This window comes from Archocentrus centrarchus, chromosome 9 (assembly GCF_007364275.1).
Source record: "Archocentrus centrarchus isolate MPI-CPG fArcCen1 chromosome 9, fArcCen1, whole genome shotgun sequence".
Classification (NCBI taxonomy): Eukaryota; Metazoa; Chordata; class Actinopteri; order Cichliformes; family Cichlidae; genus Archocentrus; species Archocentrus centrarchus.
In genome coordinates, this window is record NC_044354.1 from 18583182 (window position 1) to 18599535 (window position 16354).

The 16354-nt window shown below is 41.3% G+C and overlaps 1 protein-coding gene across 1 annotated transcript in view; it reads right to left on the reverse strand.

Annotated features, from left to right (window-relative positions):
- Nucleotides 1-16354, reverse strand: part of trpm3 (transient receptor potential cation channel, subfamily M, member 3) — a 130043-nt gene continuing 113689 nt past the window's right edge. Inside the window, exons 17-26 of the mRNA XM_030737189.1 lie at nt 14167-14370; nt 11800-11940; nt 10564-10692; nt 9717-9968; nt 8309-8483; nt 7739-7867; nt 5946-6096; nt 5060-5253; nt 4789-4921; nt 1-4387 (exon numbers count right to left, since the gene is read on the reverse strand). Of these exons, the coding sequence (XP_030593049.1) occupies nt 2767-4387; nt 4789-4921; nt 5060-5253; nt 5946-6096; nt 7739-7867; nt 8309-8483; nt 9717-9968; nt 10564-10692; nt 11800-11940; nt 14167-14370 (3129 nt within the window). The 3' untranslated portion in view covers nt 1-2766. The remainder of the gene's footprint in view (nt 4388-4788; nt 4922-5059; nt 5254-5945; nt 6097-7738; nt 7868-8308; nt 8484-9716; nt 9969-10563; nt 10693-11799; nt 11941-14166; nt 14371-16354) is intronic.

Genomic DNA, 16354 nt, shown 5'->3' on the forward strand with positions numbered 1-16354 from the left:
TGAGCGCTGACCTTCATCTTAACCTTTACATATGTGTTAAGAAAATTAAAAATCTCATCTTTTAGATTTGCCACCTGGCTACAGCACGCCACTGAGGTCACTGCAACTTCTGTTGTGATTACAAGGTTAAAGGGACAGTCTCCAGATTCTACCAAGAATCAGGTAACTGATCATGTCGAGTGCGGCTCTGCCCAGGACCACGGTTGTGTAATGTCTTTTGTAGCTCTCAGACAAATTAAGAGACGTCACCTGGGGGTTTTTTAACAGTCTTGATGTTCGGATTATTAGATTTGGGTTGCACCGCATGATCGAATCCAATTCAAGTTAGCAAGAGCAGTTACTGAAACCACTGCTGATGCTATACCCTCACACTTGTTTTTGTTTGTAGGTTTTTTTCTTATCCTATGTCCATATAAGCAATGATACAAATAACAACAATTCCCCCACTCTGTACATCAGATGTATCCAAAGCGAACAACGAATGTCTATGAGAACATAACCACTGATTTTTGGTCTCTATGAGAAGAGAAGACAAAGATGAAATAAAACAAAAAAAAAAATCACAGATTTATGAATCACTTCAGTCCCCACATACTCCATCCATGCCCAAAAGGCACCCTAAGTTTGGTATACTGGCAACTACGTATTGCCTTGTCAACATTAGAAAATTGTCATAAGCTGGTTGATAAAACGTACAATAAAAACTACCTTAAATACTTTAAATATGATTGAAATGTACAGTATATCAGACAAGTCTATATTTAATAAATAATATAATACATCATCATTTAGTGCATGTAGATGGTCATCTTTTATTAAATTTAAAAGCTTAATTAGAAAATACTCGACAAAAATATCACTGAGAAGATATAAATATTAATTTTGTAATTCAAACAGGCATTTACTGTAATTATCAATAAGGAGCAAGAAAATGTCAATAAATAGAATCAATCTCAAAATAAAAGCAACATGATTAAACTGAATCATAAAGAGTGAGAAAATATAAAAACAAACATTAAAAATCAGTAAGAATTCTATTGATTGAACTTATTTTGTCTTTACAAAGCTATCAGAAAAAGACATCTTCTTTTTCAGACTTCTTTCATTACAATAAAAAAAATGAGAACTCTTTTAAAACACTGATCTGGCTTTCATCGTTTAATATTAACGACCTTATGTTTCCTCCTTCGTGCCACTTTAGAATGCATGCTTTTCTTAAACCTCAGCTAGAACGCGTATGCTTGGCAACTTATTCTGAAGCTTTTCCAAAGAGAAATCAATCAAAAATAAATTTAAGCTATGTCATTGTGATCTGTTTGTGATCTGGATGTGTTTTTAAAAATTTATTTGATTATTGGGCAACTCCTTCTTTTTTTTTTTTTAACAAGCCTCTTTTTGCAGCAGTCTGCTTTGAATGCAATAAAAAAAAATAATAATAAAAGGAGAAAAACAAATGACAGTTATTGGATAGATGAAGGACGGATCTGTTAGGTATAGGCGGATGTAAAGTCATTTCAAAATAATGCCACTGCCAAAACCTGAAGGAGGAGGGCTGGGCTACAAGAGAGCTACGATTCAGTAAGTGGAAAGATTTTTGGTGTCAGGTGCGGGCAAATAAGGTTCACATCAGGTTTGCCCAGGCTCATAACGCCCCCTTGTCCCCGTCTTTTGCAATTGCACTTGTAAAAGCTCTCTGCAGTCAGGTATGAACTAACGTTTATCTCTGAGTGATATGTAGGATTTTACCGACCAACTATGTGTGTGTAGATAAACACGAGAATGTAACCATACACAGAGTTCTTCTATAGTAGCGCCTGTCTCTCTCATGTGCTTACACGATGCCTCAAAACAGTACCTCTAGCACAATGGCATGTTAACATGCTGACTTTTTGACTGGAGTGTGTTCAAATGCTGCTTTGTTTCTGGCAAACACGAGTGCTTTAGCCATTTCCTCTCTGATGCTACAATAAACAAATAAACAACAAAAAAGTACCCTTGAAATATGAAATAAATGTTTTGTGTATTCAGAGGTAAGTTTTTTTTTAATCATATTAGCGATATCATTTGAAGTGCAGTTAAGTCCACACACTTCTGATCCCTTCACAAAGTGGTCAGAAATGTTAGTGTCGTTCTGGGTTGGGATTACATGAGTTAGGATTACATGATGCGAGGAAAATGTGCATGAAGCTAAGGTTTTGAAGTAGTAATGACTCTATGCTAGGACAAAATGACAAAATGAGGTGGATGACTTTTCTTTCTTTCTCCTCTCCCTTGGTCTCTCAGGCTTGACAGTGTCTACCATATAAAGCTGCTAGGAGTAACAGTATACTTTGTATGACTAGTGTGACTGATATGTGATGTAACACAGTGAAAGATGTCTACTTGAAGTAAAGGTGGTGGGTGGAAGACATACAGTACAAATACACCTTCCATTGCCATAACACCAAAACTGAGAGTTACTTAGCTACAAGAGGTAAAAACTAGTCTAGATTCATAGCTCTTTGTTTTGACTGGTGTACAGTAGGACCCCTTTATCTCCAAGCCTTCTCTGCAGATCCATTAATCAGGGTAAAGATGCCCTTTAATACTGTTTATTAATAAATTTTTCTAATCTTAAATGTAATTTGAAAAAAAGAAACAAAAAAACTTAGATCTTGTCCAGATTAGCATCTACGGGCAACTTCACCCTGCTTTCACTTTTGCCTTCTGCCCTTACAATATTCCTCCCTGGTCCTAGCAGTGTGCAAGTGCACTTACGCATCCTTGTCACGTGTAGTTTTGCCTATCAAAGCTGCGGAAAGCTGACGGAGCTGCCAGCTTCCTCATTGAGAGGCTGTCAGTCTTGGCTGTTTCAGGCCTTGCTCCAGACTTGCTCCTGAGGAAGGGGTTTCTGGTTCCTGCCAGACCCCGCCCCCCAGGCCCAGGCCCCCTGTCTGCCCCCAGACCTGGTCCTCTCTCCATCCTCTCACTCACCGACAGGCTCTTCCGGTGCGGAGGGGCCAGCGTGAGCGAAGGATGGGAGTCGTCTGAAGAGCAGCTGTTTGCTCGCTCCAGCTTGGAGAAGGGGGAGCAGAGAGGGGCCCCACTGGGCCCACCTAGGACCCCTAGGCGAGGGGTATCAGGGGGTGGAACCAGGTCATCAGGGTCCTCAGGGTCAGACTCTGTGTGACTAAGCTCTGCCTCTCTCTCTGGGTGAGAGGAACCAACGTCCGACGGCTTATCAAATGGGAATGAAGTGGAACCTCCAGGTGACTGTGAGCGTTCTGCGGGGGCGTATGGGGATGAGACACAGCGTGTATCGATGCAGTCAGTAATGCTGGTGTACTCTGCGGCCTTTACCTGGACTCCAGCCCCAATTCCACCATAGGAGCCTCTTGGTGTGAACATGAGGCTGTGTGACTTGACAAGAGGAGGCTCATCCAGGAATCCTGTGCCTGCCGTAGAGAGGTAGCGGCTGCTCTTAGAACGTTCAAGCAGCCCTGCTGAAGGAGGTGGGGATGGTTCCATATCCCAAGGAGGTAAAGTGCTGTCTGGTAAAAGATGTGCTGAGCATAATGACAAATCAGCTGCAGCACTGTCATCAAACATAGCTCCAGCTGTTCCGCTGCTGCCTGCTCCGCCCTCCGAGTGCCTGTCGCCCAAACCGCTGGTGGCAGCGCTGCTGAAATCCCGGCCTCCAGGCAGCACCGTCTCTATTATATCTGACTGCAGTGAGGAGTCTCTCTGGAGAGGTGGGACCATACGGAGAGGATCTAGAAAGACCTCCGCAGGTCCCACCTCTTCAGACGTTGAGACATAGATATCAATGCAGGATGACGGACGGTGCTGCTGGGAGACCGACAACGTCGCCAGTGGGAGGGGCTTAGACTCCTTGGGGCCGGCAGCTGAGGACACAGATTGTGAGCTGTTGGCTCTGTGGAGACTGAGTGAACGGTCTTTGAAGAAGCTTTCAGCTCGCTCAGCTCTACTTCCTCGTTCACTAGTACGACCAGCTCCAACATAAAATGAGTGACTCCTGGTCCGTGTAGCAATGCCAGTGGGCGAAGGAGGGGACATGGAGCCCTCAGCTGTTCCCTCTAGGGCCTCCTGTAGGCGGTAGCAGTTCCCCTCTGTGCTGTTAAAGCTGCTTTGACGGAGAATGTATGCTGCTTCTGGGCACTCTGCCTGGCGGAGTATGTATGCAGAGTCTGTGCAGTCAGATGAAGTCCGGGAACGAGCTTTTTGGACCTCCCCACGCTCAACACCAGTCATGCGCTCCAATGCTACAGCAATTCGTCCAATTAGCTCCTCCATTTGGGCCAGACGAATATCAACAGTCTGCAGTGATGCCTTCATGAAGTGTTCCCTCTCATTGACTTCCTCTAAACGCATTGCCATATTCTCCACCCTGATAGAGAAGATAGAAGGAGAGAAAAGATCATAACAGCACTGATGAGGGGAGAGTACAGAGGGGAGAACAGAGAGGGGACAATGGTGGAGAAATCTTGAAACAAGAAGAGCACTATGCCCAGATGCACAATGTCATTTGGTGCCTCTGGAACCATTTATATAATGTGTAGCTTCTATTTTGCATCGCCTACTAGATAACAGCATTTCAGTTCATGTGTTATCCAATTGGTCAGTTTGCTCTCTCACTTTGCCTTTGATTTCTCTAGCTGGAGTGTGAAGGGCTCTCTTGGCCATTATATAGAAAAGAAAAGATGGAAATGAGTATTAAAATATGCGCTGCGTTTCTATTGAATGATGGTTTTAATACAGACACTACTTTTCAGTGTAGCCATGTCTGACCTTTCAGAAGTGACTCTGATTCTCTCATCATTAGAGGAGTGGAATCTGTCATCTTTCTCTCTGAAGTACTCCTCTATACACTGCTCCTCAAAATCATGGACTTTCTTCAGCTCATCTTCTGTGATGAAAAGCTCTGCAGATCCAAAGGATCGAGTGTGTTAATGCAAACCACTCAGAAATATTTGAGTTACTTTACTTTTATAGCACAAAAACTGAATAAACTTAATGAGTTATAATATAAAAAGCTTGTTATTATATATGTGGAACTCACTCAGTCCATAGTCCCTCTCATCGTCATCATGTTTGCGCCATCGACAACACAGATGCTTGAGAACCATAGTTATGTGGCTGAATATGATGAGAGGTGGAGGAAGGACGGGGCGTTCATGGAAGGTCATAATGAGCTGGTAGCGCTGGAACTTCCACACCTGGTTGGAGATGGACTTGACCTCGAAGAATGTATTACTACAGACAGTCACAGACAGAGATGCCACACAAGCCGAGACAGATTACATCAGCTGCAAGCTAAAATATACTGAATCAAGTCATCAGTGGTACGGAGAAGGTTTGAAGAGGAGATCTGTGGCACTACTGAGCAAAGACAGTGAGAGAGTATGAACATAATGCACTGAAACAAATGCACAATCCAATTAAATAACTGTTTGCTCCAAAGTGTAATTTGATTAAACCTTTTGTTTACTGTTTTCCATTGTGTGCTTTCTCTCTGTAGGAACACTATCGCAGAGAAGAGGATGACTGTTTTTGTTTCATTGATTATACAGAAAAGCAATAAAAGATCATTAGTCTGATAATGTTCATGTGAAAAAAGCACCATCCCATTGTGTTAATATAATTAGCTACCAGCCTCTAATAAGTGCCCAAACACAAGCTAATGTCATTTTTGAATCTCAGGAATAAAGAAAGTGTCAATAAAGCCTTAAAAGTCATTTTCCCCCACTTAAAAACTATAAATTAGATACTGCTAAGATGAATCCTCATCTTTGTGACACTTTTTTGTGAGAGCTAGAGGACAGGAATAAATAATTTCTATCGTCATGCTGCCCAAAATAACCGTGTTTCATGCCTCGGTGCATCTCTAAAACACTGCAGTGTCTAGTTCAAGTGCAAAAGGTAAAACTATTGGAGAGTTTACATACTTGAACACAGCAATGAGTAGGTTGACCAGAAGTATGTTGGCCACCAGCAGATAGCAAGCCATGATCGCTGGGACAATCCAGGCACCCGTCTTGCAGGGAGGCAGAGCCACCACCACACCATCCTCTGTAGTGATGTTCTGCCCACAGGGGGCTGCACATCACCACAAAATAAACACAAACAAACACACAAGTTAACAGAAGGTAAATTATGGCTTTAGATAAAGAAGTCCATTCATCATTAATAATATTTCAGCAGACATTTTTGCACAAAAAACACAAAACTGAAATACATGCGGACACATAACACAAACAGATGATACTGTATATAATAAAAAAAATACTAAAAATTTTAATAAATCAAATCTAAGCAAATTAAAGAAACTATCCAACATTCAAATGTATTCTGTATATTGAGTATAAGACCATAACAACAAATAAAGACAAGCAGACCTTAAAATATATGTATAAAAAAAGCATATTTAATTATTTTGCAAACAAACAAGAAGCATAATTTTTTTTATTGTTATGCTTCTTTTGGTGGGAAAGAGTGGACACTATAATGGCAGGGACTTATGTACAGAGATGTGCATTTGATAACAAAATACACACACACACACACAAATAAAAACACATTTGTCATGTGTCACCACAGTTTGCGTTTACAATATATTTAAACATGTCGTCAGTGTTTAAAATATATTGTCACATATGCGAGCCATAGCTTCATTCAGCAATGGTTGACTGTTCTGAATCATTTGAGATGTATTTAGAATGTTTTTTCCATCTGTGATGGTTCAGTTGCTGTGGCTTATCTGGGGAACATTCAGCATTTGTTGTTGGTTTGTTTGCTTTTGAGATTCATTCTACTCATGCTCATCATTGCTTGGTGCTCAATTGTTTCACACATTGCAGCCCAAAGACAGAGAACTGAAGTAATTTGTCCATTTTTTGTTTTTGAACCTTCAAAAAATTTGGATTTAAAAACTCTGACAACTGAACCACTTGAAAAAACAGATTACAGATGATGAAAGGTGGCTATTAAATATGTTCTGGTGTTGATGTGTGGATGCTTGTGTTTTATTCCTGTATGATGTCATATTAGTAAATAAAAACCTTAGTGCTCAGTCACGTTAAATGTTGGATTTATTGGCTGAAATATTTCACCAATGTTGCAATTGCTTCGGTGCGAAGCTGAGCCGGCGTAAGGGGAGGGTGACATGGTTTATGTGACAGATGGAGTCATCATGGCAGGATCACTTCTTCAAATGAAACGAATTCAAAATCAAGTAACGGCATGAGAGTAGGAAACATCAAAGGAATATCAAAATTTTAAAACTTTTGATATTTCCTCCTGATGTGATAGTTGACCATAAACAAAGACCATAGACATTTGAATAGTGCTACTGCCATGTAACAGTACCATTTGCCAGCCAGTGCAAAATTAGTGAGTCTAAAGTTGCTTGCAGGATATGGCCTTAGGTCAAGCTACTAGTTATCTCAATGAAAGATTTGGAAAGGACTGATAGTCTTGGGGAATCAGGAGCTCGTTCACTTCAGATTCTTTAAAAATCGGCTCTATTATTTATAGAAAATACTGATATTCAGTAGCTGACCCAAGATACCAACACATGAGGGCAACTTCAGCCATAGAGCATGGAGCTGCATGCACACTTTTGTATCAAGTGGTCCTCTAGTGGCAGCAGTGGGCATGACATGGCATTAATGTGAAGATGATGAAGGAGAGGTGGGATAGGTAGATGTGGTTAAATTAAGTTCTATATCTATAGATTTACTGGGATTTTGACTGCACTGGGCAATGTGGGATGGACCATTATTACGCCAGGTTCCATGAGTGCGTAAGTAATTTTCGACCAGCCAGAGTTTTTCATTCAGCCTTTGCTGTACCTTCCTACTATGCATATCTGAAACAAAGAATGAAAACATTATTTCAGATCTCTTCTCTTTGGGCCACTCCTCACATTCTGTACACACCACCAAATACCACCACACAAAAAAACAAACAGAGCAGCACACAAAACGCACTCTCACTCTCTGGGCATTTCCTAGACACTTCTCACAGTCTATTTATAATTTATTGAGTCAGAATGTCACTCTCTCTACATGACTGCAGATGCAATTAGTCTTGGAGGAAAGTGGTTTTTATTATGTATGTGTTACAAAAAAAAAAAAAACATCTTCAAGTAATAGTTCAAGCTGTGAAGGAATGAGTGAAAATAAAATCTAATTTCACACTGAGACTGGTGTATTCAGTCATACTACTTCCTTGTCTTCTCAAAATTCTTCCCCTGAATTAACAAAAACGTATTTTATTTAAGAGCTTACACTCTGGCCCCCGGACTTACGGTCAATCTGGTCGGCAAACACCTCTCCGTAGATCATCCAGTAAGGCATGAAGAAGATGTTCCTGGCTAGCATCCAGGATGGGTCTTCATTAGGGTTGAGAATGGCCTGACGCGCCACCCCAAAACTCATCAGCACCACCAACATAATGATCACAAAATACATCATGTCGATCATCTGACGGAGGGAGAGAGACAGAGGAGAAGGCGAGAGGCGAGAGGTTAAAGGCATGAGAAAATGGAGAAAAAAGAGAATATTTGGAAATAATGACACTAAATGGGGGGAATGGGAAGGGAACAGTGTCTGTCACAGCTGGAAAAGCAGTTGGTCTGCATTTGCATTTTTTGATTACTATTCCTCCCAGCCTAAGTTGGTCAACTGAAATTCAATTTAACTTGTTTTGGAATGAAGCCCGAAGCCAATATTTAAAATGCATTTAATTTGGGGTAATCTCTGAGCACTTTCAATGCTGAAGGGGACACTCTCCCTTAGGGCTAATTGTTTGAGCTTTTGTGCATTTTCTTTGATTAAGGCTGTTAGTCATTGTCTTTTTGGAAAGCTGAATCTCATCTTGCATACAGACACTTTGTTAAAGCAAACTTGGAGCTACAGCTGTCATCAAAGTTATTATTTAAAAAATAAATCACAATGCACATACATGCAGATGTGTATTTTGGCAGAATAAAGCATCAAAATTATGTAGACTGTTCCAGAAAGACAGGTAAAAAACACAATTTGGAAAGAACACGGTTTCATAGTTTTTGCTGTAACTAAAGTGCAATATTTAAATTTTTTTATTAGATAGATTTATGCCAAATTAGGTAAGACACACACTCATTGCCTTTACTGTGTGCGGACAGGCTGTGCTTACATATGTAGTCCCCTGTGACTCATTCTGAGCCAGAAAAAAAGAAACATGTTTACATCTGTGAACTACTTTGACATCACACCTGCTTATCACACATGCAAATTATTTGAGTAAATCATTGTTAATTTAAATCGCTCTAACTAACTGCTGATTTTCATATCAAAGATTTTGTGTCTAGTGGTACACGGTGCGATGGTCGAGCATCAGAATTGGCCCTTCGACCCCCCCCCCCCCCCCCCCCCCTCCCCCTACATCTCCATGTCTGTATCAGCTCTGATCTTGAGCTCTCTAGGATCAAACAATAAAGTCAAAAGGCACAGAAGCTCTATTAGACCTGGGCTTGTTTACCACTTACAGATTAAACCTTTGCAATCATCAGACTCGGTACGCTGTTGCTGTCATTATAGCTCATGCTGAGCAAAGTCAGAAGGTAAACAGACAGAAATGAAGACCAGGTGATGGAAGGAAAATATGAAAAATATTGCAGATTAAAAGGCGGATACATAAATACACAGAGTTGACCTCCCCCTGCCTCTTCTCACCATCTTGCCAATCATCATCACATAGGGACCCAGGTACTTGTTGACTCCGAAGATGTCGAGCAGCCGGATGTACCAATAGATGATGTTGACACAGTAAATCACCCGTCCATAACTCATGAGCGGTGGCTCCTGGAGGCGCAGAACCATGCCGACAGAGAATATGAGGATGGCCATGAGGTCTGTGATGTTCCAATATTCCTGAAGCCACACCTTCACCTTTTGTAATAACTTCCCCGGCTCAGACATCAGGATCTAAACAGCGATTAGAGGAAAATTAATAGAAACTGAGAGGAAAATAAGGATGCTAGAATGCAGAAATGATGGAAAGCGGCATTAATTAAACACAGACTCTAAAGGGCAAAATAAACTGTGATCCTAAAAAAATGGAAATTATAGAAGAGAAAAATGCACTCTATCACGACCACCAAGAGAGGGCAGCATGAGTTCACCTATCGAAGAATCTAAGAGCTCAGAATGAGCTGACACAATGATAAATGCTCTTCATATACTTACAGTACAAACAAAGTCACAAAGGATGATCTTATAATATGGCCACATACCTTTATATTCTATATACTCTTTTTCTTTCTTGGTTTTCCCATTTCTATGCCCTGCTTGCATTTCCATCACCATTCTCCTCACCATTCTCTTTTGTCTCTCTTTCTCTGATTTATCTATGTTTTCCCTATTTGCTATGAGAGTTAGATGACATGGACATAATGCTTAGCCTCCTCCCTCCACCACTGAACTCACTGAACAAGCCGTTGGAGACACTTTATGTCTTCATTTCGCTGGCCAGTAGGCAGGTCTGAGGTCAATACAGTTCTACATTTCTAGTCTATTGTACCTCTCTCATCTTCTCAATGCCATTGGTGAAGATGTAAGCGATAACAATCCACTCTTGAGGAGAAGGCCACAGGTCCATCTTGACCAGGACAATGTAGTTAAACAGCATCAGGTAGCCCACATATGCCATCTGTATAATGATACAACATCAGAGGAAAGTCAGCCTATCAGTTTGGTTATGAAACTGTGCGCTTCAGACACATTAGCAAACTGTACACAAACGAAATTCAATTCTCTCTTTGCAAACAGATTTGCTCAAAAGGGCTTCAGTGAAAGGAGTTTTTCCCAAATTAAATACATATTTAGTGAAGGAGTGACCCTCATTACACCTCTCATTAATACACTTTTCGGGCTTTGATAACAGATATTTGGTGTCGAGGTACCTCCATTATGTGTCTCCTGAATGCTTTAAAAAAAACACTCGTATGTTTTTCCAGTTGCAAAACAAGCATTCCACTAATGTAAGCAGGTAAAGTGAATAAAGGCCCCATCTTGACTCAGAAAAAAAACATCTGGAATCATTGAAAGGCACCATATTTCTCTTTAACCTGAAGGGCAGAAAGGAGAAGTGGGGGAGATGAAGAAGAGGAGGAGAGCGAATAGCCAGAGAGAAGAAAGCAGGATGAAACAAAGTGCAGTGAAAATATTTTCTCTGCATAAATAAACAGTGGAATCCCTTCCGGTGCTAAAGAGATGTTTTCACTGGGCAAGCAAATTGAGGCAGCCTGAGATTGGGTGAGGAAAACAATAAATCAGCCTGTATCAAACATAGCACACATGCTCACAGGAAGATACTGTACCACGCAAACTACATAAACTTCTAATACATTTAGAGTTACAGATTCTTCATGTAAGATGTTCTCTTAAAATATAAAAAATCCAAAGCTTAATTTAATATTTATTTATTATAGTGGTTAACCCAGTGGCGATGGCTCCGAAGCTTTAGTCAATATTTACATTGTCAATACAAAACCTTCTTGTGTGATTCATTTCCTTTCCCTCCTTCACTCTCCTACACATTTCTCTCAGTGCTGCTTCCATCAGCCTCCTGATCTACTTCACACCTAACTTTGCCACACCGTCAGGCTGGGTAATGACATGTTGGAACAGGAGGTTAATGACGATGGAGGCAGCGTGAAAGTAGAAGCATCTGATGCTGTTGCAGAAATACAGTAAGCAATGACAGTGCCAACAGGAAGCTGAGCATGTAGGTGGTGTTGCTGAAACCGACACTGACCGTATGGAACCAGAACTTGACAATTGGAGCATTGTAGAACTCGTATATCTTGCGTCCCATGGGGATAAGGCGGTGGCGGTTCTGAACCTCCTCAACATCCTTCTTTCTGGATGTCTCTGTGGTTACTTTACCCAGCATTGCCTGGGCGAATGCAAACCCCACATGGAGCGAGGGAGGAAGGAGTGAGAGGTGCGAGGATTCAAAGTTTGGAGAGTGTGGGAAGAGGGAAATGTGATGGATTGGAAAGGTGGGGGAGGAGGAGTCCGTAGAGGTGCAGAGGGAGGATGGATTGGAAGACAAGTATTTGGGATGGAGGAGGAAGAGTTGAAAAACAGAGAAATAAGGAGAAAAGGGAAAAGGGGGAGAGGGTTATATTATGGCTACAGCACTTTTTTTTTTTTTTTTTAATACCATAATTAAAGAAGCAAGCACAAGCAATGCAAACATTCCAAAATGTGAAATGTGTGTTTGAGGTGGAGTTTGGGTGAAGGCTGGTAACAGAATATTACGCAGACATGGACACTCATGGATTGTGTCTCAGACAACAATTAGGAGGCAGAAAAGAGACAAGATACTGACAGGAAGAAGACAGAAAAAAGGAAAGATAAGACATAGATATCTCACTTCAATCTGTGACACATTTCCTTATCCATGAGAGAGGGTTCGGAGCCCACTGTTTTTTATGGGTCATGGTCTTAATGTCAAAGCAACACCAGACCTCTGAGAGGAATTGTATTCTAAGTCAAGAAGAATAACAGACCTGGGCAATGATAAAAGTTTTAAAGCTGGTCTAAATATTTCAGCTATGCAATGAGGAGTTGGTGTAGATCCCAGGGCTTTGAGCAGGTACACTCATGATAAGACCACCGCTATGAAATTAGGAGAAAAGGAACACTCCTAGTAAGACCTAAAGGATTTCTAATTTTTTCCCCCAAATATGTGAAACATACAGAGCTAAAGTTTTCTCCAAGGCACACACAGACAGGGCCTTCGGGATGAACAAATTAAGACGCCAGTGTGTATATCACACCATGCCTTAACTGCACTAAACATGCATTTTAGCTACCACACAAACTTTTTCATCCATTACAGTGTGTTCTATGTCAAGCATCTGATCATCATATCACGAAAATACAATCTCCCTCTGTGGTGTAGCAGTCCGTGTATATATGTATGAATCTGTGTGATTCATAAGTAACTGAAGGTGCATTTGCGCAGTCAGAAGCCAGGGCAACAGGAAGGGGCTCTTTACAAATACATCCTCTAGCAGCAGGGTTCTTTGTTTAACGCCAGAGCGCCTCAAGGACTGCAAGTGTAAGAAGACCCGTTTCGTGAATGTTTGCACTGGCTTGCTGGCTTGCTCAATGCAGATGGAAAATACGCACAGTGGTGCTGAAAAGCATTCAACTTCAGTTCAGTCACTTCACGTGACAACCACACATTCAGTTTGTGTATTGAAATTGATTGATTTTCAAATTCCAGCCTTCATTCGAACACACAAACTGGATCTTGGCATCATCACTAGAACTGACTGGACTGAAATGGAGCGAGTTCTAATCCTTCTGTACTTTTGTGTCTATGCAGATGGACCAACTCTTTTGCTGTGAGCTTGGAGAAGGTGCTCAGACTTTGCATGATTTAAGCTCTGCAGCAGCAGGCGGACATGGTTATATAATGCAAAAGCCTGGGCCTCCCATGCTCAACAGCCGACATGCTGAGTGGTATGCTGCAGCAAGCCATCACTGATGGTAGAGAGTGAGGAGTAGCAATTGGCTAGCATACAGTACTGTACCTCAATCAGACCTGAGCTTGGAGAAAAAGGGAAAAAGAGAGAAAGCGCCAGAGAGAGAGAGAGAGAGCGAGAGAGAAGGAGATTTGCGGAACAAAAGATTGAAAGCAAAAAGAAATAAAGAAACAAAGGAAGCAAAGAGAGAGCTGGGCTGAGAATGAGAGAGAAGGGAAAGGGGAAGGCAGAGAGAAACAGAAGAGGAGATAGACGGAAGGAGAAAGATACATGAGGGAACCCACAAGCGGCGACAGACTGAGACGCTACAACTCCACAATCATGTCTTTGCTGAGACAATGAGAAACAAAAAGGCCAATTTTGGCAGGAAGGGTCCAGCTGGCCAGAATAGGGAAACGAATATGTGTGCGTGGGGAACTGTGTGCATATATCTGTGTGTGTAGCTTCATCTCATTGTGGACAGCACCAACGTTGTTTAAAACTTGCCCACGAGAGATATTTACAAAAGGACACAGTATCAGGGGTGGGCGCGATTTTAGAATCGAAGAATGCATGTGCGTGTGTGTATGGTCTGAATATGTGTATAGATTCTGACTATGCAGGGCTGAGGTGGGTTCTCTCACCACGGAGTTGTACTGCGCCTCACAGTAAGATCTTACTGTGAACTCCATGTCTTCCTCCTCCTTTTCCTTGACTGGTTTTTCAGGCTCCTCCTCCTCTTTCTCCTGTAGATAGGCCTCCTGATCCTGGGGCATGTAGGACATCTCGTCCTTGTTCTTGAATTCCAGACTCAGGATAGATGGTGGCAGCAGCAGCCCTAAGATTACCTGTTTGATGAAACGAGGGAGACACGAAGTGGAGGTGGAGGGAAGTTAGGGGAAGAGCTGGTAATCACAGGTGTATTATAGTATAGTTTCATGAGCAGCACATTGGAAAGTAGGACACAAAGAGTCTGGAATAAACCAACCTTCAAAACTGGTCTATGACACACACATGTGAACGTCACATAATAAAGTATTTAATCTCATGAACACCTCCCCATCACGCCCTGACCTGGACTTAGCTGAGTGACAAATCTTTGGTATTTACTGCAGTTACTCTAACTGTGGAGGTCAGTTATAAAAGCATTAGTCCAGACATGCAACGCGAATCCTGTGCTGCCGCGATGGATGACAGGGACACACGCATCTGGAGCAGATTAAAAAAAAGGCAGCTGTGCTGTAAACACAGCAGCTAAGAGGCAAAGAAGAACAAGTCAAATGTAATCACAGTGGGAAGTAAAAAATTAGAGAAAAAGATGGAGATCAGAGTAATGAAGTAATTTTTATGAGTTATTTTATCTTTGGGAACAGCAGTCTTTAGCTAATTTAAGAGTGAAATTTGAGCTGGTCGAGGACTGGTTAAAAAATCGGTTTAAGATTACATGAACTTCTGATCAGTCTCAGGTTAAAAATCAGCAAGCACATCATCACTTACTGATGTGTAAGTTAAGTAAGTAAAATTTGTTCATATAGCACATTTAAAACCCCAGTGATTAATTAAAAAAAAAGAAGAAAAAGAAAACAAGTGTACTGATCTTTCGGCTCACAGTCCACTGAAAGCTTCCAGTAACCATATTCTGATATAAATAAATAAAAACTGTGCACACAGATTATTATGACATTTTGACAATGTTATTTTCTGTATACCACAAACTACTAGAGGCATCTTGTTTTTTTCCACTTGTGGTTTCCTTTCCGTCTTACTGCTCCAATGCGTTTGCCTCAGGAGTGCATTGTCTCGCTCTCACTAGCTCTCCTGCAAAGGCCAAATCATAGTTAAAGCAATCGCAGTATCCCCTTGCTCCGAGATGCTAGAAAGCCGGACCCATCACTCCCCTCGCTCGGTGCATGAATGAGTGTGATCTCAGCCCTCAGCAAATCCCAGGGCAACTCTTCAGCATAAATACCTCTAACCTCTGAACTGAGCAGCTGCCTCCTATCACTCTACCACCAGATGTCTTGGAGACCCACATGAGCAAATACTGCTCAAATCTTAACCACCAGTCTTCACTAAAAGCTTTCCCTCGCCTCAAAGGGATGTTCACTGCATGAACATCAATGTAAATACATGGGACCCCATTTCAAGGTTTTTTGACTAAATTAAGTTCAGCTCTTTTGTCCCCTGTGAGCTAAAATATGGCTTTGAAGGCTTATACTAATTAGGCTGTGGCAGAAGTTCAGCCAACAGTTCAGGCACTCGCCACACTTACAGTGTCTAGCTTATTATTGTCCAATAAACCTCTTTTCTCTGGCTAACCATCCTTCCCACCATCACAAGCAATCTTGATAATGTACTTAAAAACATTAAAAAATAATGTTTTTAAGTACACAAACTCACTGTGAGATGTTAATTTGCTATTAATTAGTGTCCCTGTTCACTCTGAAAGACTGAAGTGACTGACAACACTAAACATCAGATATTTAGTAATTTTCAGTTACTAACCGACCAAACTGGAGATTTTACATATGTATCCATGTCTGATAAGTAATTTTACATGCAATGTCTTTGTCAAATTGAGAGGCGGGTGTAGATAGTGTAGCGTTTTTAACTGCCAGTGGTGACCTGTCTACTTCTCACAGTACGGTACACACTCTAAATCCTGGAGAATGAGTCATCACAGCCAATTTAGTGTCTTCCTTACGTGACCTTCTTAATTCCTCATCAACAGAACTTTCTGGATTAGGTTAATTTTTCACTCATTTGGTTTAAGACATTTGTATTTAGTGAGGATAAATATGCACAGAGCGTGCATGAGATGAAACAAGGACT